A 25,029-nucleotide genomic window follows, 5' to 3' on the forward strand; every position below is an offset into this window, starting at 1 on the left:
GGACATTAGGGCCACCCACTGATAGTGGCGGCTTCTGACACCAGTATGCCCCCATCTCTCTTGCAGATCCCTGCTTCCCAGCCCCAAGCCCAGTCCCAAGCCCGGCCCCAGCTGCCACGCCCCCTGAGGTCTTCAAGTCTGGAGGCATGCCTCTGCCACCTGCATCCCCAGCTTCCTCACTGCCAACCACACCACTCACCGCCAAAGATGAAGTTGGCAAGGAAGATGTCATCTTCTTCTGAGGGGGCCATGGCCCCAAGAGCAGACCCTTTTCTGTCCTGATAACCCTTTGTCTCTGGGGACCCCATGGGTGACTGTTACTGTCTGGCCATCCCCTTCCCCTGCCTGGGCACACACCAGGCACATGCTCACCTGTTGGTGTCTTGGGTCTCACAGCTCTCTGTAGAATTAGTGGTAAAGCCTGGGTAGCCTCTTAAACCTTTTTATATATGCATGTGCAAACAAAGTTCTTCTAAATTGAAGGTCGAACTCCAGCTAAACCACAGAGCTGTTGTAAACCAGAGGTAGGCAGCACAAAGGTGGCTCCAGAGGCAGGTTCCATAACACCCAGAAATCTCTGGATTGAGCTGTCATTAGGCACCAGAAGGCACTAGAATCACCCAGAGTCCAGTGAATTGCCCTTTCCAAAGCGGCAGTTGATGCTGGCCACAGAGAGACTTGATCAGTAAGTGAACTGGGCAATGGCGGAGAGCCACATGATTGGGGAGGTTTGGGCAGCCCATGGATCTGTGGGTTCACAAATCAGTCTGAAGAGGGCTACCAACTGTCAATCCTTGTAGTAGTTGGGGGGTTTCCCATTTCTGCCTCTGGAGGAGCACCTGCCATGTCCTCACACCCACCCATCTGAGACACAGAACCCTGGGTTCAGCAGAGCAACACATACCCCAGACAGTGTTTGGTCCCTGTGAAATGAGCAGATTTTCCCTAATTCTCCAGTGTCCTGCCAGAGAGGCAGAAGTCTGGTCTTCTTCCCAGGGCTGGGCACCCACAGGCTCAGGAGGTGACTGGTGTGGTGACCAAGAATCCTACAGCTGGTGAACAACAGGGTGCTGACAGTGGTGGTGTCTAATGACTTCAGCGCTCCAGGAGTGGTGTGGGGCCCCCTTGTCCGTCTCTGTCTTGTATCCAGAGTGTATCTCTACTTATCAGACCTCATCCGTGCCATGTTGCTAATCAGTGTTTTGTGGTTTTTTTCTTTTGTTTTCTTTTTTTTTGTGCGTGTTTTTTTGTACTGAGATATCAGAGCACTTTAGGAAAGCTGACCTTTAAGCTCCCACTCTCTGGAGAGAACATTCCAGGACCCCACCCGAGTTGCGTGGGCTCACCATCAGTTCATATGCCCCGATCCTACCCCAGACACCATGATGTTTTGGACTTAGAAGTTCAGATGATTTCCCCTTGGCCCCGGGTAGGAGTTACACATCCCTGCCAGGTGGCCAGGTGTTATCTCACTGTGTTCTGCACACCGTAGAGCAGTGGCATCAGTGTATCTGTCACCAGCAGCCATGGGTTCCCCCTTAGTGGTTCTCATTTGTAAAGCTGGTGAGCCAGCAGCATTCCCAACTCTGAGACTGAGTGGCATCCCTTGTCAGTTGTGACCATGATCTTCGTCTACCCTACGATGATTTCCACAGTGATAACAGAGCATCCTGGACACGGGGTATTCTGGAATCACCCTAGAACTTATGACCAGATTCTAGCAATAAAAACATCCAAAGGACCTCAGGCTGAAGCAGACCTTCTTTGGGGTTGGGACGGGGAGGAGGGAGCTGTCTCCTGCTGAGATTTTGATGACAGGGAACATGAATGTCGGAAAGGGAGCGGATACTGTGGGTGTGGACATGTGGATGTGGTTCAGTTGATAGAGTGCTTACCTTGCATACATGAAGTCCTAAATTCTGTCTCCAGTTTGACATGGTATTGCACACTTGTAATCTCAGCACTCAGGAGGTGGATGTAAAGGACCAGAAGTTAGGGGTGGGGCTGGGGAGATGGCCCAGGTCCAGGCAAGTGTGAGGGCCTGACCCCGGGTCAAAAGTTCGATACAGAAGCATGTCTCTGTAATCCCAACACTACTCTAGGCTAGGAAGCAGAAACGAGAAATCCCTGGAAATGCACTGGCAAGCTAGCCTGATGTACACAGCAGTGGACAAGTGGCTGGAACCTGAGGTTATCCTCTGACCTCTCCACACATGTACTTTTTTATCAGTTTAAGGGATTGGAGCTGAAGAGATGGCTCAGTGTTTAAGAGCCACTGACTGCTCTTAGGGCCTGGATTTGGTTCCCATGGTGGCTCCAAACCATCTATAACTCCAGTTCTATGGTGATCCATGGGCACCAGGCATGCATTGGCACACATATACTGGGGCACATATACAAGAAGTCTTTATACAAGAAGTCTTTTTTTGAAAACTAAAGGTTTAGCTGGTTATGGGTGGTGGCGCATACCTTTAGTGCAGTGCCAGCACTCAGTAGGTCGAAGCAGGCAGACCTCTGTGATTATGAGGCCAGCCAAGGCTACATAGTAACCTCTGTCTCAAAAAAATGATAAAAATAAGTTTCAAGCATCCTCGACTACATAGTAAATTCAAGGTGACCTGGCTCACATGAAGCCTTGTCTCAAGCACAGCATAAACAAGCAATGGTGGGAGCTGGAGCTCGGAGGTAGAGGATTAGGCTAGTACACGCGAGATCTTAGGTCCATCTCCATCCAGCTCAGGTGAGCCTTTTCTGGAAGTGTCTGTCCTTTTGTTCTATGTCTGCATCATATGTGGTTAATGTCAAGGGCCTTCCCACCCTCTGTCCTCCTGGTACCCAGACTAGGTGAGGGCATGGGCACAGACTTCAGGTGGGACACCAATACGATGTCCTTGAGAGCCGGAGCCGCTGCGACCACCCCAGGGTCAGGAGCCTGATGCTGGCCTGCCCATGAACCCTGCACAGGTGCTCCACAGGTGAAAGGCTGGGGTGCTTAGTGGGGTTCACTCTTGTGCTGCCAACATACCAGTGGCTCACAAACACCTGTCTTTGTAAAACCAAAATTTCTTGGACTTCTGGCCAACACCAGAAGGGAGGGGGCTGGGATCATTGTATCTCAACAGTAGAATACTTGGTTCATCATCCCTAGTACCAAAAATTGGGGGGAGGGTCAGGGAAGCAACCTGACCTATGTAGCAGGGCTGTCTGAAAACAGGCACACAAAAGATTGGTATCATGTAAAGGCCGCGGTATCTAGTCTACCAGGCTGGGCCCAGTGCTTCCCAAACATCATTCTTGGATTTCGGATTAAAAATCACACCCTTGATCAGTGAGATGCCCCGTGGGTAAAGGTGCTTGCCACCGAGCCAATCCCCCAGACTCACATGGTGGAAATGGTGACACATGCACTAAAATGTAATAAAAACTTAAACTGATTTAAAAAAAAACAACCCACCTACTATAGCCTCTTTGATATAGAACACAAATCCACATCTTCAGAGGCTAGCAAGCATGGCCTGGCCCCAGCTTAAATAGAGCCTCCATGGCCCTTGATACTGGCATGACTGTTCTCATTTAGGTGTGGCCTTCCTGGAAGCAGCAACCTACAGTTTTCCTCCCAGGACTTCAGGAAGTGGAGAACATTCGCCCAGGCCTGGGCTCAGAGGGCAGAGGTAGTCAGATACTGAGAGGCTGAGAGTCCAGTAGGCTGAGGGAGCCCCGAAGGGTGGAATAGAGATGAGCCGTTTCCCACTTAATGCTCCATGGCTCCATGTACCTGTATAACCAAACCATACCATGTGACTGCTCTAATCACCTCACGTACAGACTGGCACCATACCAAGATATTTAATAGGCATTCCAGTATTCCAGCTTCCCCAGTGCCCAACCCAAGGCATGGCATGTCTCCCACTCACCCTCAGGTAAGCCAGCAAGTGGGGTACTCCTGGTACTCCTGGGACTTTGCAAGCCTGGCTTTGATTCTGAGAGTCCTGGGGTCCTCCTCATGTGGCCCCCCCACTCCCCAAAGGAGCAGATTTCCCATGAAGCCCTGCTGGGACCTAAGATCTATCAGCCCTTTTCCTTCCCACACAGGGACAGTTACTGGGGAACACGATTATGGATGCACCCCTGGCCAGTGGTTCCCACTCTGGGAATCTGAGCCCTCTGTTGAGCCCCACAGTGTCCTCCACCTGCCACTCCAGGGCCTCATCAAGAGCTGTCTGCCTCGGCTGTGCTGCTAGCCCTGGCAGCCTGATACATGCTGAGGAGGGAGGAGATGGTACCCATGAGGCCCACCAGCCAAGGAGGGAAGCGGCCAGCCCACAAGAGACCTGGGGGCAGCCAGTGCACAGCGTTGGCCAGGTCAGCCAGGTTGCTGAGTAGAGTTAAAACCTCTGACCACATCTTTGCCTCCATGGCCCTCCGCTTGCTCCTGGGCAGCTCGCTGTGGGAGAGAAGGGGAAGGGAGTCACTCATTGCTCGCCCTTCCCATATCCCCCAGAAAGGAGCAAGCACAGAGTGACCCACAGCCTCAATTCCACACCTGCTTTCCAGGATCCCTGGGCATGGAGTGTAGGGCCTGTGACCATTGCCCTCAACTTCACATCACCCACCCACCCTGCTGTGGGATGCAGCCATGAAGGCTCAGCCTGTAGTCCTCATTCTAGCAAGCCTGTTCCCCTACCTGGAAAAGGCACTACTTCCTACCCAGAGGCTAAAGCAATGTTCTTTAACCACACACACACACACACACATACATCCTTTTGTTGTTTGTGATCTATCCCCAGAACCACACACATCAACACCACATGCACGCACACCCTTTTTTGTAATGTAGTGTTCTATTCCCTGAACACACACACACACACACACACACACATAGCTCTGGGTGTCCTGGAATTCTCTTGTATATAAGGTTGACTTCAAACTTACTGAGATCCTCCTGACTGCCTCCCAAATGCTGGGATTAAAGGCATGTGCCACCACCACCTGGCTTACACATACCCTTTTGTAGAGATCTATCCCCTGAAACACACACACACACACACACACAAGCACACACAAGCACACACACACACCCTTTCTGTAGTGATCTATGCCCAGAACCTAACAGCAATCAGGACTGCTGATTGCTGACTTCTGTGTATGGAGAAGAGAGGAGGGGAGGGAGGCTGACTTCTGTGTATAGAGAGGAGGGGAGGGAGGCTGACTTCTGTGTATGGAGAAGAGAGGAGGGGAGGGAAGCTGACTTCTGTGTATAGAGAGGAGGGGAGGGGAGGGAGGCTGACTTCTGTGTATGGAGAAGAGAGGAGGGGAGGGAGGCTGACTTCTGTGTATAGAGAGGAGGGGAGGGGAGGGAGGCTGACTTCTGTGTATAGAGAGGAGGGGAGGGGAGGGAGGCTGACTTCTGTGTATGGAGAAGAGAGGAGGGGAGGGAGGCTGACTTCTGTGTATAGAGAGGAGGGGAGGGGAGGGAGGCTGACTTCTGTGTATGGAGGGGAGGGGAGGGAGGCTGACTTCTGTGTATGGAGAAGAGAGGAGGGGAGGGAGGCTGACTTCTGTGTATGGAGATGCAGGGTGGTCACTGGCCCCTCATCTGACATTCTAGTCACTTCCCTCCTGACTGCCCAGCCCTGCAGTATGCAGTTCTGCTCTGATTGCATGGAGGTGCTGTGCAGCTGTGAGGAAGCTGTCATCCATGCTAGGGTGAGACTTTCCAATGGTACAGCTATCTGGGAGCCATCCACACTCCTGCTCTGTTTGGTTCCACAAGCTGGAATTTGACTAAAACATACTTTAGTTTGTCACTGATGTCCCATGAAGCATGGCAGACATCTACGTACAGCTTTCTAGGAAAAGGTTCCTACATTAGCCCTGCAAAGGTCAGCAGGGGAATGGCTCAGAGAGGTGGCCTCTCTGTTCCCCTTGCAGGAGAGATTAGGGTAGAACGCGGTAGGACGCGGTAGGACGCGGTACCTGGTGAAGGTGCCTGTGGGGCTCCGCAGCTTCTGTCTTAACTTCAGTGCCGTCCACAGAGACCTGCAACACAGGAGACCATGGGATGTCCTGCCACAGCAGCATGGCAAGCTGGGAGAGGAAGGGGTCATCTCTTCACGGCAGCTAAGGCCTCAAGATCCTCTACTGCCTTTAGCCTAGGGAACTCTGAGACCAGCCGCCCTCCATATCTGGCCAGCAGTGGTCCTGCTTGCCGCCTCCTGCACAGAGCTGCAAACCAGCTGTGCCTTGGAAGAGAGACTTGTCACTTTTAGGGGTAAAGGCTGGGGTTCTGTCCTGGTTAGCTTTAATTGTCAAACTGAGTCAGCCTAGAGTCACCTGAAAGCCTGGACCGAGGATCAGATTAACCTGTGGGCATATCTGGCAGTAGGGTCATGTCATTAACTAGGGAGCAGAGGAAGCCCTGAGTGAGAGGAGTCCTGAGTAAATATGTAGTGTAGACTCCTGCGAGGCCATATCAAGGACCCCAGTGCCTTAGCCCCATGTGAGTGGCAAAGCTCTCCAAAGAGTGAGGTGGTGGTCATGGGGATGCTGGTTGGGGTGGGATGGTTTTGTTTTTGAGGCAGGCTCTCGCTACATAACCCTGGCTTCCCTGAAACTCACTATATAGACCAAAGCCCCAGCTTTTCTGTACATGTACCCAAGTCGCTGTCACTTCTTTAGGGTCACTGTCCCTTCTTCATTCCCTTGACCTCCCTGGTCAGGGATCCAGATCCAAACTGTGCAGGTCATGGCACCTATGAGTCAGCAAGCAGTGTTCCTCCATGGTTCTCTGCCTTAAGTTCCTGCTCTGACTTCCCTCAGTGATGGGCTGGACCTGGAAGTGTAAGCCACATCAACCCTCTCCTCCCCGAGTTGCTCTCAGTCAGAGCGTTTTTGTCGCAGCAACAGAATGAAATTAGAACAGGTTCTCATGTAACCCAAGTGGCCTTGGACTTGCTGTATATACGCATGACCTTGAACCCTGATCCTCTTGCCTCCATCACCTGAATTCTGGGATGAAAAACAGGTGCCACCGCATCTAGTTTATGCAATGTTGAGGAGGGAAAGCAGGGTCTGTGCATGCTAGCAAGCATTTCACCAACTGAACCACACAGATCCCCCTAGAGTCCGGCATGCTGTGGACCCACCCAGTGCTAGGAGCCTACAGTATGCATGGGAACAGAGACAGCAAGTTTGATGGGACCTCAGAGGTCAGCGGAGGTCAACAAGACACCATAGTCATGAAAGGACATCAGGATGTTGTGCAGGCATGTCAGGGGAGCACACATCCAAAGGCTGGGAAGGAGTTTCCAGGGCCAATCATTCTGGTAGCACAGGCCTCTCATCTGAGCTTCTTGGGGGATTGAAGCAGGAAGACCCAAATTCAAGACCTGCCTTAATACTTAAAGACGTTCCGCCTTAAAATAAAAAGTAAAATGAAGGTAGGTGGTGGCACAAGCCTTTAATCCCAGCGCTTGGGAGGCAGAGGCAGGTATCTCTGTGAGTTCAAGGTCAGCCTGGTCTACAGAGCAAGTTCCAGGACAGCCAGGGCTACACAGAGAAACCCTGTCTCAGAAAACAACAACAAAAAAAAGTAAAAGGGGCTGGAGAGATGGCTCAGCGGTTAAGAGCATTGCCTGCTCTTCCAAAGGTCCTGAGTTCAATTCCCAGCAACCACATGGTGGCTCACAACCATCTGTAATAAGGTCTGGTGCCCTCTTCTGGCCTGCAGGCATACATGTAGACAGAATATTGTATACATAATAAATAAATAAATAAATATTTTAAAAAAAAGTAAAAGGAGGAGCTGGCAAGATGACTCAGCAGATAAAAGCCTTTGCAGCCAAGTCTGGTACCCTAAATTGGATCCCAGCATCCACACGGTGAAAGGAAATGACCACCCAAATTGTCCTCTGACCTCCATACATGCACCACAGCACATGCGCACACACACACACAAGTAAGAAGTAAATAAATGTTAAAAAGGAAAAAAAGAGAGCTAGAGATATAACCCTTGGGGGGGAAAAATCAGTGCTGAGGGTACCTGGTGCTCACTGGGCAACCAACTTAGTTGAGTTAGTAAGGCCCAGGCCAGTAAGAGTAGAAATAAAATAAAATAAAATAAAATAAAATAAAATAATAAAAAGGTGGAGGGCCAGTAAGATGGCTCAGCAGGGAAGAGGTGCTTGCCACCAAACCTAAGGATCTGAGCTCAATCCCCAGGACCCAGGAAAGAACCTGTAAGCTGTCCTCTGAACTCCACATGTGCACTACACAAGCCCCTCCCCACACACAAATAATTAAAAGAAATTTTTAATTAAAAAATTAAAATAAAGGGGGAATGACTAAGTAATGATATCTGAAGTTGACTCTGGTCTCCACACGCTCACACATGCCCTCACACACATACAGGCAATACAAGAAAAGCAAGGAGAAATTAAAAACAAGTAAATAAATAGAAATTAAAGTCAAGGAAGAGCAAGGGAGATGGCTTGCTTACAACTGCTAGGACTTTAGTTCGGATCCCAACACCCGCACGGCAAGCTGGGCATGGTCCTGCACACTCCAGTAACCCCAGTGCTGAGAGGCAGGAGGGCCACTGAAGCTTGTTGGCTGCCAAACAAGCCAAAACACAAGCTCTGGGTTCAGGCCAACAAAAAGAGTAACAGAAGACATTCTATGTCCCTATCTGGCCTCTGCACAGGCACACACCTGCCACATTCACATACAAACACAAATAATTAATAAACTCATTTTCTATGGGACTGGGAAGGGACTCGGTAGTCAGGAGCAAGCTCTTATACTGCTCTTGCAAAGGGTGGATTCAGTTTCCAGCACTGGTGTTGGACAGCTCACAGCTGCAGGTAACTCCAGCCCCAGAGACCCCAACACTCTCTCTGGCACAGGCACTATGCTAATATGTATGGAAACCATGCACATAATTAAAAAACAAAATCTCTTTAAAAGCTTTTGAAAATAAATACATCTTTTAAGAGAAAGAGAAGGGGCAGGGGGCAGGGATCGGAATCAGAGGGAAGGACTCTAAGACTCCGCGGTGCTAGCTTTGAAGAAGAAAGGGGCCACTAGCAAAGGGTTGCGGACCCTCTAGACCCTGGAAAAGGGCAGAGGTGGAAAGGCGGGGGAGCCTCCAGGAAGGGAGCAGTCTTGCCCCACCTGGACTTTACCCAGGAAATTGGTCTCAGGAATCTGACCTCCATCACGGGAGTAACACAGCTGTGTTGTTTTAAACCGCACATTTATGTCCGACTGTTACAGAAGTTACAGGGTCAAACAGCAAGGGGAGGGGCTGAAGACTCCGCTCAGCAACTAAGACGCTGGCTGCTCTAGCAAAGGACCTGGGTTTGGTTCCCAGTACCCACACAGCAGCTCACAACTGCCTGTAACTACAATTCCAGAAGCTCGGCCATCCTTTTCTAACTTCTGTGGTCGCTGCACACACAGGGTGCGCAGAAATATGTGCAGGCCAAAGATCCATACACATAAAAATTTAAAAAAAAAGCCGGGCGGTAGTGACACACGCTTTTAATCCCAGCACTCCGGCTGACCTCTGTGAGTTCAAGGCCAGCACATGGTCTACAGAGCTAGTTGCAGGATAGCCAAAGATACACAGAGAACCCTGTCTCAAAAAAAAAAAAAAAAAAAAAAACAGAAAAAGAAAAGATTAAGGAAACCCCAATATGTGAATACTCGCCGCCTCCTTTGAACCTCCTAACAAAATATAAAAGGGCTGGAACCCCTACAGCTCTGCTGAGGTAACTCAGGTGTTCCCTCTGGCCGATGCCACGTACCTTATAGCTCCAAGGAGCAGAGAGAGAATCCAGAGGGCTGTGCTCAGTGTCCACCACCCAGCAGAGTCCACCTGGAGGACCTTGGCATCGGCAGCCCAGGCGACATGCTCACATGGATAGTACAGCTGGTCAGCCATGTTACTCAGGACAGACAACCATCGGACGAAGATGTCCTCCTCCTGTGAAACCAAGTGGTGGGATAGGCCTGCAAGTCACAACTCTCCACTGTCTGAAATAGGATGGGGCCATTCTGGGCTACAAGACTTCCCCATGACCACAGTCTGTGCCCTGGTGTCTGGGCAGGACAGCCCAACAGCTGTGTAAGAGGAGAGCTAGGGGCCTAGCTTCCTCTGCTCATGCTCATTGCACAGCTCACTGGGTCTCAACTCAGGCTTCAGGCTATGGAATTCCCTGGAGAGCTGTCAAAACCCCCAAGTCCTACACCAGCCCTGAGCATTGCCTCAGAAGGACTGGGATAAACACCAAAGGTTTACTTTGCTGTTATTTCATTTTTATTTATTTATATGGGGTGTGTTTGTGTGTGTGTGCATGTGCGTATACGTGTATAAGCATGTATAAACACCCATGTGTATGCAGTACCCTCCGAGGCCAGACAGCATAGGATCCTTCGAAGCTGGAGGTAGAGGCATTGATGAGCACCATACATGGATGATGGGAACCCCACTCTGATCCTTGTGATTAAGCAGCAAGCATTAACCACTGAGCCATCTGTCTGACACCAGGAATTCTGTTTTAAAGACAGGGTATCATATATCCCAGGTGGTCTCAAACTCATTATGTAGCTGAGGACAATCTTGAACTCTGTGTGGTGTGGTGTGGTGTGGTGTGGTGTGGTGTGGTGTGGTGTGTGTGTGATGCACAGGAGTATAAGTGCCTTTGGAGGCCAGAAGAGAGTATGGGATTCTCTAGAGATGTCTGGACAGTTGTGAGCTCTAATGTGGGGCTGAGCATCAAACTCTGTTTTTAACTACCAGTCCATTCCAACCCGTTTTTTGTTTTTGTTTTTTAATTCTTGGTGTGTGTGTGTGTACATTCTCGTATGTGAGTATGGGTGCACACTTGCCACAGCCCTTGTGTGGCAGCTGAAAGACCACCTCAACATCATTTCGTGCCTTCTATTTTGACTGAGGCAGAGGCTCTTTCCCCCGGCTGCTCACCAAGCTAGCTGTCCTTCACACTACTAGGGAGACTCTAGTCTCCACCTCCCACCTCCCTGTAGAAATGGTAACATCACGGACTGGCACATTACCTCACCCAGATTTATGTGGGTTCCAGAGATTTGAACTCGGGCCCTCACAAGCACTTTAACCTGCTGAGCCATCTCCATCGCCTGCACTGTTCTTCGAGACTGTGTCTCTCAGCTCACTAAACAGGCTAGGCTGACTGGCCAGTGAGTGCCAAAGATCCTCCTGTCTCTGCTTCCCGAACTCTGGAATTACAAGCTTGAGCCACCACACCCAACTTACCTTACAGGGGTTTTGGGAATCATACTTAGATTCTCAGGATTGTACAACATTTCACAGACCAACCATCTCCCTAGCCCATCTTAAACCTCAGATCTACTTGCCTCTGCCTTGCAAGTGCTAGGATTACTAATGGTGGCCCCCACCCCTGGCTCAGGAACTTTTAAAAAGAGTGTGAGTGTGTGTGTGTGTGTGTGTGTGTGTGTGTGTGTGTGTGTGTCTGTTTGTGCAAGATGTGAGTGTGGGCATGCATGAAGAGGTCAAAGAACAACTTTCAGAAGTGGGTTTTCTCTGTCCACCGTATGTTCCAGGAACCTAAGCTCAGGTGATCAAGTTTGTATTGCCAGCAGTTTTACCTGCTGAGGTTGGGGGGTGTGGCTCAGCAGCAGCGCCTCTGCCTAGAATCCCCCACTGAGGGGCAGTGTTTGTGGCTTAGCAGTAAAGTGCTACGTACACGTACGTACAAGGCCCTGGCTCAGTGGCCAATACTGCTACAAAAAAAATAAACAAATAAATAAAATCACCCAATAAGAAGTGCTTTGGAACAAGTCCTTAAAACATCCATGGAGGCCTTTGCTCCTGACTTTTCGGGAAGGTCTAGTCCCCCTCCCTACAGCCCCATTTAACCCTGTTACCTCTGTCCCCAGGCCATATTGCTTAGTGTAGACAAACATGGCCGGGTCATCAAAGAGTCGCAAGACAGTCCTGCAATGGCTGAGCTGAGCTGACACCACCAGCAAGCGCCTTCCCAGTTCAGACCTGCTGGGACACTGTTCCACTAGGACCCCACCGACGAGCTGGCAACAATACCCCAGTGTCCGGATCTGTGGGAGACCAGAAGCAATTACCACAGTCCACATTGTGGATTGAGCTGCAATCCCCACCACATACCCAGTCATGGGCCCTTTAGGATGGACCCTGGAAAGGAATCTTAGAGTTGGCAGGTATAGTGGCTAACTGAGGCAGGGGAATCACCCCCAAGTTTAAGGCCAGCGTAGGCTATTGAGTGAGACCCTATCTCAAAAAAAGCAAAGTTCTAAGAGTCAACAAACTTCCAATCCAAACTGAAAGGTTTTGTTTGTATCTTTTATTTCTTTTAGTTGCTGAGGCTGGGTCTCATTCTCACCTCACTCACACCATAGCCTAGCAAGTCACTGTCATCCCCCTGCCTCAGCATCCCCAGTGCTGTAATAACAGGCATGAAGCACTTTACCGGGTTAAAAACCTAAAAACTTTCTCTCTCTCTCTCTCTCTCTCTCTCTCTCTCTCTCTCTCTCTCTCTCTCTCTCTCTCCCTCCCTCCCTCCCTCCGTCCCTCCCTCCCTCCCTCCTTCTCTCCCTCCCTCGCTTCCTCCCTCTCCCTCTCGCTCTCCCTCTCCCTCCCTCCCTTCCTCTCTGATGTACCTTTATTGTAGTTGTCAATTTAAGACAAGGTCTCACGTAGCCCAGGCTAACCAGACACTGTGGTCATGATTAGAGTTCCTAATCATCCTGGCTTCTACCTCCCAAGTGCTGGAATGAGAGGTGTGCAACATATTTGGAAGTCACAGTGCTGGGGACAGAACCCAAGGCCTCCTGCATGCTAGACAAGCACTCTACCAACATCCCAGGCTCTGAAGAGGTTCTTTTAGATGAGAGCTTGACATCAAAATCCAAAAGGTGCCATGCAGCACATCTCTCATCCCAGTGCCAGGGGAACTGAGGCAGGAAGACCAAAAAGTTCAAGGCCAGCCTGAGCTACTTGATAAATTAGAGGCCAGCCTGAGCTACATAACAAGACCCTGTTTCAACAAAGAGAAGTGTGGAGGGAAGGGGAGGGGAGAAAAGAAAAGTTGCCGAGGAGAGTTCCACAGGAGTGCTAGCTTGTGTCACCAATGACCGAAATGACAGGAACAAAGAAAACAAAACTATTTCTGTCTCCTGGGTTCTCCTTTGCCCATAGGCAGGGTCACGAGGCTGAAAGGGAACTTCTGTTTGCCCTTCCTGGCCTAGTCAAAGCCCTTAGCTGGACAGAAAGAGCAGTCTAATAGACAAAATAGTAATTTGCTTCAAAAACTTTAGAGAGAAGGCAGGCATTCAATGAAAGGCTTAGGTAAATGAAATTCAGCAGGCTCACCACCCTTATATCTTTGTTTCTTTTGTTTTTGAGACAGGGTGTCTTGCAGCCCAAACTGGCCTTGAACTCTTAATCTTCCCGCTGTAAGTGCTGAGATCACAGGCTTGTGTCCACAGGCTTGTGGTGCTGAGGATGGACCTCAAGGCTTCATCTACGCCACGAAAGCACCAGGCTACAGACCCAGCTCTATTATCTCATTTGCTTGTCAGAAATTGCTGGTCTCAAACTGTGTGTGGTGAAACACCTGTAATCCCAGCAACTTGGGAGGCTGAGGTGGGAGGAACTCATGTAAGACGCCAGCCTGGTTCACACAGTGAGTTCCAGTGAGGCCTTGTTCTTGTTGTTTTGATTTTAACTCCTTTTCGGCCTGACTGTAATGGTGAACACTGTAATGTGGATGTCCAACTTAGGAGAAAATGGGTTGAACTTAAATGTGGAGCCACCAGTAATGTCTGCCTATAAGGAACCGGTCAGGAAAGCTACGTCTAACCTCAGAAAGCCAAGTGGATCAATGCTCAAGTGGAGCGAATTTTACTGTTAGCAAAATATTGTAGATGCAGCACCAGCTTTGAAACAGTGTCTTTGAAACTCAGACATATATTGCGGCTGGCAGGTACTAAATGTCCAAATGCAGGGAGGGATCTGATTTGGTATGGCTCTAGCTAAATGACCAGATACAGTGGACTTAATTCCGGGTCGTCAAGGCTAGGTTCTGGAAGTCTGGCCATATTTGGCTGAAATAATTCAAGTGCCCAACTGGAGGGGATTCTGTCATCACCTAAATGATCGGCTACAGGACAATGTAACGTGCTAACCCCTGTTTGAGGTTGTTCAGAATAATCCAAGAACACTGGTGGCCTGGTGAGATCTTGGTCATTATTTGATTCTGCAGGGCTGGGCTGGCAGGTTTGACCCCAAATGTCCAACACTAGATGACAGTGTTTGTGATCAATTGGGGATCCAGAGGGACACGAACCTGAGGGCAAGGCACTAGCTGGGAAACCTCTGCCTTGCTAAAAACCACTAGATTAGGGGCTGGAGAGATGGCTCAGAGGTTAAGAGCATTACCTGCTCTTCTAAAGGTCCTAAGTTCAATTCCCAGCAACCACATGGTGACTCACAACCATCTGTAAAGGGGTCTGGTGCCCTCTTCTGGCCTGCAGGCATACACACAGACAGAATATTGTATACATAATAAATAAATAAATATTAAAAAAAAACAACACTAGACTATCTTCCTAAAGCTAACCCCCAAAGTCTAGACCCTTATTTGGCCACTTCTCCTGAGGCTGACTAGCAAGGTCCTGCTGCCAAAGTACTGAAGTCCAGCAATCTAGCAATCTAAAGCCCTCTTTGGCTACCCTAATTAACATGCTCAATCAAAATTAAAGGGGTTTCCCCCTTTACCCTTATAAACTGCCATTTGCCAATGGGTCACGTCCAGTCTCCTCTCTATCCAGTCCTTTGTCCCCCCAGGACAAGTAACTTTCTCTGTTCCCTTCCCCTTCTCCCTTGTCCTCTGCCCTGTCTTTGTCTCTTATTGCCTGCCCTTTGTCCTCCTGGGGCAATTTTTTGTGCTGAGAACTTGGTTGTGTGGTGTCTTGTACCGATACCGGTCCCTTTAGAAACCCCTCTCTGGCCTCAGTTACCCCATCTCTGAGTTCTGACCAAACTCCAGATCACTCCGGCGCAGGGCGGACCCAACCTCCTCTCACCAGGCGGTCCCGGCCCCTGTGGGACTCCAGCGAGGAAGCCAGACTGTTCAGCAGCGCCATGGCAACTCGATGTTGTGATGTCACCCTGGGCGGGGGCAAAACTCCTTCCGGAAAGGGTTGCAGGCTGGCGCAGGCGCAGCTGCGGCCCTTTGTCCCAGTACCGGCGCGGTGTAGGCGTGCTAACCTGAACCCTGGGTGCAAATGTATTACTGCTACGTGTGCACTCCCTGCCCGTGGACACCCAGAATGATCTTCCAAGCCTGTTGCAATCCGCTCCACGGCTTCTTAGGCAACTCCCACAAGCAAAGTGTTTCAAAATTGTCCGCATTAGAAAAGAAAATCCAAGCAAAAGCATGTGTCAGACCCACACAAAAGGGGTTTCTCCTTAAAAGTGGGCTGCTTTATCAGCTTGTCTATAGTGAGCATGTGTGACCAGTGTACTCTCACAACAAGGCATCTTAATTTTCATTTTCTTTGAGGAGTGATCAGATTGTTTGGTTATTCGGTTCTTGATTTTTCTTTTTTTTAGAACCTCATTGTCGCTCAGACTATCCTCAAATTCAAACTCACCACATACTCAGGCTGGCCTTAAATTCCTGACTCAGTTTCCCAAGTGTTGGAATGACAGGCATGTGGCACAAGGCTGCCAGGCCTTCTAGACGTTAGCGGGCTACAAGGTATGTTTAGAAAAAACATACCAGCCAGGCATGGTGACGCTGCCTTTAGTGCATCAGGAAGCAGAGGATCTTAGTAAGGTCTAGGCCAGCCAGATCTACATAAGGAGCTCCAAGACAGCCAGGGGTATGTAGACCCTGTCTCAAAAAAAAAAAAAAAAAAAAAAAAAAAAAAAAAAAAAAAAAAAAAAAAAAAAAAAACCTAACAAAACACAGAAAGAAAAGGCCTACATAGGACCAGCAGGGTGGCCTAATGGGTAGAGACGCTTGCGGGCCAAGCTCGATGATGTGAGCTCTGTGGAGCTAACTCGATGGAAGGGAAAAACTGGCTCCCAGCAAGCTGTCCTCTGGCCTCCACAGTTAGACTTTGGCATGTGGGGTGTGTGTGTGTGTGTGTGTGTGTGTATGTGTGTGTGTGTAAACAACAACAAAATGTACAAAGTTCTCTCTTCCAAGAAGGATAAAGTTTGGTAGCTTAAAGGTGTTTGATCCATATCCACTTGGAGATGGCAGCAGAGGATTCAGTTCAACAAACTGGGCTTTTGGGGGAGGAAAGGGGTGGGGCAGGGATGACAGGTATTTTGAGTGTTTCTTACTAAACAGGATCTTATGCAATCCAGGCTGGCCTCCAACTGAATTTGTGGCCAAAACTGACTTTGGATTCCTGATCTTCCTGCCTCCATCTCCAAAGCTTTGGGATGACGGGTATGTGCCACCAAGTCCTGTTTGTGCAGTACTGGGGATGTAATCAGGGTTTTATGCTTACCAAACACAGGTCCCACCTATTGACTAAGCCACATTCACAGCCCCCAGAACAGTACCCCCCACTCCAATGCAGAGTTTCTCTGTGTAACAGTTCTGGCTGTCCTGGAACTCACTTTTTAGACCAGGCTGGCCTGGAACTCACTGAGATTCAACTGCCTCTGCCTCCCAAGTGCTGGGATTAAAGGCACCCCCCACCACAGCCCTGGCAAGAACAGTATTTTTATTTATTTATTTATTCTTATTTTTTATTTTATTTATTTTATTTATATATTTATTTTTGGTTTTTCGAGACAGGGTTTCTCTGTAGCTTTGGAGCCTGTCCTGAAAACTAGCTCTTGTAGACCAGGCTGTCCTTGAACTCACAGAAATCCACCTGCCTCTGCCTCCCAAGTGCTGGGATTAAAAGCGTGCACCATCACTGCCCAGCTTAGAATAGTATTCTTTTTTAAAAAAAAATTTTTTTTATTTAACTTTATGTGCATTGGCATCAGATCTCCTGGAACTGGAGTTACCGACAGGTGTGAACTGCCATATGGGTGTTCTGGAAGAGCAGCCAACCACTGAGCCATCTCTCCAACCCCAAGAATAGTATTCTTAAAGTGACAAAGGAGAGTCTCTCAGGGTGGCGAGCTATGGGTAGGTGGATAAAGAATACATAAAGGCTTGTTAGTGAAGCTTATTGAGTAGGAGGTTGGGGGATGTAGCTCAGTTGGAAGACAGAAGACACAGGATGGGGCAAAGGAACAATTTTACTCACGTATAGCATGGTGAAGTTGAGTTTATTGAGGGTTCTCACAGGAGCATGGGTTCCTCAAAGGCATTGCAGAGAAGTCACCCCAGCCTGGAGGATGATCATGAAAGCTGCATGCCTGGAGCTTCCTGCTCAACTGATAGGCAGCCTAGCTACCCAGAAAGTCTCCCCTCCCCAACAGTTGTTACTGTTGACACAAGCACGCACAAGACCATGCGTGCCCTCAGAGGACAGCAGGGAGCGTTGCATCCCCTGGAGCTAGAGTTACCCATAGTTGTGAGCTGCCTGATCACTGAACTCTGGTCCTCTGTAGGAGGCGTATGTTCTTAACTCCTGGGCCATCTCTTCAGCCCTTGTTTGTTTTTCTATAACGATGATTCCCAACCTTCCTAACGCTGCGACCCCTTTAATACAGTTCCTCGCGTGGTGGTCCCCGACCATAAAACATTTTTTGTTGCCATTTCGCCGCTGTTATTTTTCTACTGTTAATGAATTGTAGTGTAGCTGTCTGATGGGCGACCCTTGTGCGGGTGACACCCGCGTCAGTTTGCGAGCCTCTGCTTCAGAAGGTGAAAGGAGGTTAGGTCATTGGGAATTGTGCCCTGGAAAGAGCGATGGGCATCCAGGCCTGTTTCTGTAGGCCTCTGCTTCCTGGAACTCATGGAGACTCTGGCCATGGTGTGCTGATTTCCACAAGCCCAAATCAGTGAAGCCTCTACGATCATAACCTAAGACAACGCTTTCCCTCTATTTAGTTGGTTGCATCTTGTTACCGTAATAGAAAGACAATATAATGCCATCTGTATATGTCTCTTTTACCGATCTTAGCTTTTTTTTTTTTTTTTTTTTTTTTTTTAGGTTTGTCAACATGATAACATGTATCAGAACTCCATCTATTTTTCTGGAAGTGAATAATATTCCAGTTGATAGACATACCACAATGTGTTTATCTAGTCACCCGTTGTTGGACTTTTGGGCTCCGTCTACCTTTTAACTCTTATGTATAAAGATGTTATGAGAACACGAACAGATATGCACTTGTTCAGGTCCCTGGTTTCAATACCAGAGGTGGAATTCCTGACTCGTGTGTTTATTTCTTCTCTCTTTCTCATTTTTGGCGGGTGGGGTGGTGGTTGTTGGTGGTGATGGGTGTGTGTGTGAGTGTGTATCTGTGTGTGTTGCTGGGGGTAGAACCTAGAACCTTGCACTTGGTAGGCAACACCCTATCATTGAGCTACACTCCAAGACTTGTGTTTAACTTTCAAAGACCTGATTTATATTTTGTTTATTAATGTACATGTGGGCGTGCACACACGTGAGTGACAGGCAGAGGACAACTTTCGGGAGTCAGCTGGGTCTCAACTCAGGCCTTCCTCCGCTCCTCTCCACGCTGAGCCATCTCCCTGGCTCCAGGTTTCTGAGGGATTGCCTGTTTTCCAGGGTAGCTGTGCTCTCTTATGTCCCCACTCACAATGCAGCAGGACTGGAGCCCCTGCCAGTGTCTTTGCAACATCCTTTTTATTCTGATAGTCAGCCTGGTAGATGGGAAGTGGTCTCCATGTTGCATTTCCCTACCTGGATAACTGACTCATTTTTTGAAAGACATCTCCTATCCATTTCAACCTCTGTTACTCTCTTCCCTTCCCTCCCCTGCTCCTAACCACATCTTTTTCCTCCCGTGCCTTCAAATGAAGCATCTCTCTGCCCCGGGGCCTTTGCACAGTTGTTCCTTCTCTGCCTGGAATGCTCTCCCTCCAGATCCTTACATGGCTTCTGCATTCACCTTCACGTTCATGTTTGAAGCGGGTCTCATTCTGTACAGCCTATGCTCACATTGCATACAAGATTCTTGGGCTTCTGCCTAAATGTCATCATGGGACCTTACTGATCACACCTTCTGAATATTCCTTGCACCTTTATTTGAGCGTCAATGAGGGGGATACACGTGTGTGCACACACATTTTGAGCCTAGACAGCCATGTCTTCCACTTTATTTTTGAGATAAGGTCTCTCGCTGGCCTGGAGCCAGCTGGACATAGAGTCCCAAGGATCCTTTTGTCTCTGTTTTCCCAGTGCTGGAATTAGAAGTATGCCACCACACCCTGCTTTTTAGCTACAAGCCCAGGGGATTGAACTTGGGTCCTTATACTTGCACAGCCAACTCTCTATCAACTGAGCCACTTCCCCTGCCCCTGAGACAGGCTGTCCTGAACTTGCTAGCAGCTGAGGATGACCCTGAGTGCTACAGTGTCTTGTCCCTTCTTCCTAAGAGTAGGGATGACCGGTGTGTACTACCACAACTGACTCTGGGATTTTTTTTTTTGTGGTTGTTTACTTATTTGAGACAGGGTCTCACTCTGTAGCTCTGGATGGCCTGAAACTCACTATATGTTCCAGGGTGGCCTCACTTGCAGCTATCCTCCTGCCTCCACTTCGCAAATGCTGAGATTCCAGGCAAGCACAGATATGTCTAGAAAGATTCCTTGAATATGTGTTCTCCCTAATGGCCTGTGTCTGCATGATGCTTTTCTCTGAATGTCCTGCATGCTGCCAGGCTCTCTGCAAAACCACCACCGCGCCCTGCCCCTCCAGCCGTTACACCACGCCCCCTACCCGCCACTGCCATTCTTCACTCTGAGACACAGCTTTGAACTTTGTAGACCATGCTCTCCCAGCACCTATCAGCTGGTGAAGAATCGAGCTTGACTGACCTTTGAGAAAAATACTTACGCTGCCCTGGCCTTCCTAGCTGGCCTTGGAGTTGCCAGGCACGGTCTGGCAGTCACCACTGGTCCCCAGCCAATGTCCTCTTTCCCAACACAGAATACCCACGAGACAAGGCCACTCTGTTGTCGCGTCTCTCTAAACACGGGCAGCATGCACAGCCGAGCACAGACGGGAGGCGCCAGCCCTCCGTTCTTTTTGCGTTTATTTATCGTGTGTGTGTGGGTGGGTGGGCGTGCAGGGGCTGTGGTGTGCAGGTGGCTGTCTGACAACATTCAGGTGGCTCTGTCCTTCCACCACAGGAGTTCCAGGGATCTAACTCAGTCACCAGGCTTGGTGGCAAGCAGCTTTATCCCTGAGCCATCTCTCCAACCCCACACCTCTGTTCCTCATTTATGAGAGTAACTAACGTCCTCTGCCCATCACAGCTTCAGCCCTGCTTCATTTCTTTGTGGTTCTTCCTTAAAACGATTCAGAGACTCAAGAAACAGAGCTTCATTCATGCTAGGCAAGCACCCTGCTGATGAACCGCATCACACCCTACTCGCCTACCCCCACCCTGGGCCCTAAAAGCTGCCCTCCAAAGCCTGCATTTCCAGCAAGCAGGAGAATGAGGAGGAAATGCTTGTGTCTGGCTGGCTGTCTTGCTGGACCAAAGCCCTGGCCCTGGGGTGGGTTGGAGGCTGGGAGTAGAACTAGCCTCAACCCAAGGGACAAAAGCCACATAGGCTGGAGCTGCGTTTTTGAGAAAAAAGCCTTACAAATTGCTTTGGTATTCATTGTAACTTCAACATTGACCTTTTTAGACAGGGTCTCAGCAAGTAGCTCTGGCTAGCCTGAAACCCTCTACATAGACAAGGCTGTCTCAGACTCACAGAGAGCCACCTACTTCTGCTTCCTGCATTCTGGGGTTAAAGACATGCACCACAAGGCCTGGCCTTCAGTTTGGTGTTTTTTTTTTAAATATGTTCTCTCTCTCTCTCTCTCTCTCTCTCTCTCTCTCTCTCTCTCTCTCTCTCTCTCTCTCTGTGGGGGGGAGTTATTCTTTCTTACAGGCATTATTGAAGCATAATTTACATACAATGAAATTCATTTTTTTAAACATTTGTTTGGTGGATAGAAATGTATGCAAGCAGGGGCTGGAGAGATGGCTCAGAGGTTAAGAGCACTGCCTGCTCTTCCAAAGGTCCTGAGTTCAATTCCCGGCAACCACATGGTGGCTCACAACCATCTGTAATTAGGTCTGGTGCCCTCTTCTGGCCTGCAGGAATACATGCAGACAGAATATTGTATACATAATAAATAAATATTTAAAAAAAAAAGAAATGTATGCAAGCATGCCATGATGTATTTATGGAGACCAGACAACTTTCAGGATTCAGTTCTCTCCTTCTACCATGTGGGACCCCAGGATCAAACTCAGGTCATCAGACTCAGTGGCAAGTGATCTTACCTGCTGATCCATCTTGTCCCCACCCATCACTTTTTTGTTGTTTTAAGACAAGGTGTCACTATGTAGACCAGGCTGGCCTCAAACTTGTGGTGATGCCTCCTGAGTGCTGAGAGTACAATGCTGGGATTATAGGCATTTACCACCATGCCTAGTTTACTAGCAGAGCACTTGTCTACCCGTGTGGGAGAACTTGAGTTCCATCCACAGCAATACAAAAAAGGAAGAACGAAAAGAAAGTAGGCCGATTTGGTGTTGCACCTCCGTAACCCAGATGAGCCTCAGCCCCAGCCAATCCCTTCTCTTCCACCAAGCTCATACAAAACAAATCCTCTGCAGACTTTCTAAAACACCCAACACACACACACACACACACACACACACACACACACACACACTCACTCACTCACACAGAGTGACCAGTTGAATTAATCAGAATTCATTTAATCGAGAGTGTGTTTCCAAGCAACCTTTGGGTAGTAGGAAAACATCCATTTAAAAAGTAGCTTGAGGGAGGGACCAGGTCTGTAGCTCAGTTGGTGGAGTGTTTGTTAGCATGCATCGAGCCCTGGGTCCCATCCCTAGCACCACATAGTGTGGATATGGTGGTGCACCTCCGTCCTCCTTGACTATATTGCAAGTTGGAGAACAGCCTGGGCTACATGAGACCCACCTTAAAAATAATCAGGGGCCAGAAAGATGGTTCAGTGGGTGAACGCACTTGCCACCAGCCTACTGACCCCCATGATGACCTAATCCCCAGGACCCAAGGAAAGAAATGACTCCCAAAAGTTGTTCCCTGATATCCTCAGGCCATCATGGAGCATGCCCAAAATATACAAATAAGTGTGCTCTAGTTCTATTTATATTGCTGTGGTTTAAATTCTCTGAAAAAGAACAACTTAAGGGAGAAATGGGGTATTTCTTCTCACTATCCATCATTGTGAAGGCAAGGATGGAACCTGAGTTACTACCAACACATCTGCAGTTGACAGCAAAGAGCATTAAATGCATGGGTGCTCACTTTCTCACTCCATGTGCTCATTAGTTTCTCCACACTACATTATACATTCCAGGACCCCGCCTAGGGAATGTTGCCACCTACAGTGGACTGGGTCTTTCCACATCGATACTTAAGACAAACCTGTGCAGATAAGTCCACAGGTCAACTGGATCTCCACAGCTCCTCGCTGAGACTCTTCACAAGTGATTCTAGGTTGTGTCGATGGAAACTTAAAGCTAACCTCAGAAAATGTAATTTTTAAACAGTTAAAGCCGGGCAGCGGTGGTGCACACCTTTAATTTCAGCACTGGAAAGGCAGAGGCAAGGGGATCTCTGAGTTCAAGATTAGCCTGGTCTACAGAGTGAATTCCAGGATAGTCAGGGATACACAGAGAAACCCTGTCTCAAAACAAATAAACAAACAAACAAGCAAATAAATAAATAAATAAATAATAAACAAACCAACAAAGTTTTTTTTTAAGGAATTAAATTATAAAAAGGTTCTTTGGCAACCTGTGAGTCCTGGAATGGTAAGAAGGAGCCAGTGACGGAAGGGCATTAGTCCCTGTGTGCAAAGGTCAAGATAGAGACAAACAGAAAAACTTTAAAAATAATAGCAAAAATAATAGCCCCAGCACACTGTTGCTTTTAAAGTCATCACTACTATCCATCCTGTTTCCCAGATCACAAAACTGAAGCTCTGAAAACCCAAATTGCATGCATGGGTCTCTGACAGAACTCAAGTCCAGGTCCTCCAGGCGGTCCCTAGAGGTAGCAGGGTACCTTTGTGACAACGTCATCTGGGGGAACTCTTGGGGCCACAATGTCACAATGAGCAGGGCTAAATCACCTTGGGTTAACCTCTAGAAAGGACCAGAAGACCAGCCCCTGCCATGACCAGTGGCCAGAGGAAGTCTGAGGGACCAGACGTGTGCTAAGTTCAAGATTCATTAACCCAGTGAGGTAGGTCTGTGTTCTTGTCCCTGACCCCCTCAGTGTTAGGGACTGAACCAAGGATCTCACATATGCTAAGCACACATTCAACCCCTAAGCTGAAGCTCTAACCTGAGATGGGTTGCACGTAGCCTAGCCTGGCCTCCAACTTGCTCTGCAGTCAAGGGTGACCTTGAATTTCTGATCTTCTGCACCTCCTAACTTGGGGATTATAGGTGTGTTATCATGATTGGTTTATGCCATGCTGGGGGTGGAACCAGTTCTTCATGCATGCTAGGCGAACACTACCAGCGAATTGCAGTGCAGGGCTCCTTATTTCATTCATTCATTCATTCATTCGTTCATTCGTTCATTAGCCCAGACTGATCCCAAGCTCACACTCAAGGTTGAGCCTGAACTTCTCATTCTCCTGACTCTACTTTCCAAATTCTGGGATCACGAGCACAAAGGCAGCTGATTTTGTGTGTGTGTGTGTGTGTGTGTGTGTGTGTGTGTGTGTGTGTGTGTGGAGGCTCTAGAGAACAACCTCAGGTGTCATTCTCAAAATTGCCTTGAGATAACGTCTCTCACTGGCAGGGAGCTCATTGGTTAAGCTAGGTTAAATACCAGTGAGCCCCAGGAATCCCCCTGTCTCTGCCACCCCAATGCTGGGGTTATATGAGCCACATAACAAGCATGCTAGGTATCAAATTCATGGATTGATCCAAACTTCAAATCTTGTTTTGTTTTCTTTTTCTTTTCTTAAGTATATGGGTGTTTTGCCTGCATGATTGTATGTACATCACATGTATGTTTGATGCCCTCAGAGATCAGAAGGTGTCAGATCCTCTGGAACTGGAGTTACAGATGGCTGTGAGCCAGCTTGTGAGTGCTAGAAATCGAACCCGACTACTCTGCAAGAGAAACAAGTGCTCTTAACAGTTGAGCCATCTGTCCAGTCCCTTCTTTTTGAGACCTTAGGTAGCCTAGTCCAACCTTGGATTCTCTATGCAGATAAGAATGACCTTGACTTTCTATACCTCCAGTCCCTGCCTTCAGATTGCTGGGGTGACAGGCCTGTACCACCACACCTGGTTTATGCAGTGCTGAGGTTCTAACCCAATGCATGCTGGGCAAGCATTCTGCCAACGTATCAGAACCCTAGCCCAATATATGCCGTTTCTTTCTTTTTATTTATGTTTATTTTCATGTGCTATAGAATTAAGCACCTAATGTAAGTTTTTTTAAAGAGTTCAATGTGAGCACATAGCAGGCTGAAGTCAGGGAGGGCGAATGTTGATGGGCAGCCCAGGTCTCCAAGGAGCATCAAGGAAGACAAAGGAGGCAGCTCTGCACCAAGTTCCGGCTGGCCAAGCAGTGGGATGACCGTCTGAAGCTGAAAGTGGAAGGAGCCCAATCACACGACATCTGCAGTCGACAAGCGAAGCCACCCACGCTTGTGTTCAGCTCACTTTAGCATTTACACCAGAGGTTCTCAACCTCCCTAACACTGTGACCCTTAGTACCTCCCATGGTGACCCCCCCAACTGTAAAAAATTTATGTTGCTACTTCATAACTGTAATTTTGCTGTTATGAATTGTAATGTAA

The 25,029-nt window shown here is 48.6% G+C and overlaps 2 protein-coding genes across 4 annotated transcripts in view; one reads left to right on the forward strand and one right to left on the reverse strand.

Annotated features, from left to right (window-relative positions):
* The window catches only part of Arhgef18 (Rho/Rac guanine nucleotide exchange factor 18), a 33,968-nt gene extending 32,227 nt beyond the window's left edge, over positions 1 to 1,741 (forward strand). For both annotated transcript variants that reach the window (XM_038344612.2, XM_038344611.2), the window contains exon 19: positions 67 to 1,741. In XM_038344612.2, coding sequence (XP_038200540.1) covers positions 67 to 242 — 176 coding nt within the window. In that variant the 3' untranslated portion in view covers positions 243 to 1,741. The remainder of the gene's footprint in view (positions 1 to 66) is intronic.
* Positions 1,742 to 3,824: 2,083 nt separating this feature from the next.
* Pex11g (peroxisomal biogenesis factor 11 gamma) lies at positions 3,825 to 15,260 on the reverse strand. 2 transcript variants are annotated; one of them, XM_038344615.2, is made up of 5 exons: positions 15,121 to 15,260; positions 11,926 to 12,114; positions 9,807 to 9,985; positions 5,977 to 6,039; positions 3,825 to 4,444 (listed from the first exon to the last, which is right to left on the reverse strand). In XM_038344615.2, exons 1-5 carry the CDS (start codon positions 15,178 to 15,180, stop codon positions 4,210 to 4,212), a joined length of 726 nt encoding a protein of 241 aa, XP_038200543.1. In that variant the 5' UTR covers positions 15,181 to 15,260; the 3' UTR covers positions 3,825 to 4,209. The 2 variants fall into 2 exon arrangements, with proteins under 2 accessions (XP_038200543.1, XP_038200541.1); XM_038344613.2 differs by lacking the exon at positions 15,121 to 15,260 and adding an exon at positions 14,474 to 14,505.
* Positions 15,261 to 25,029: the final 9,769 nt, after the last annotated feature.

This window comes from Arvicola amphibius, chromosome 10, assembly GCF_903992535.2.
Source record: "Arvicola amphibius chromosome 10, mArvAmp1.2, whole genome shotgun sequence".
Classification (NCBI taxonomy): domain Eukaryota; kingdom Metazoa; phylum Chordata; class Mammalia; order Rodentia; family Cricetidae; genus Arvicola; species Arvicola amphibius.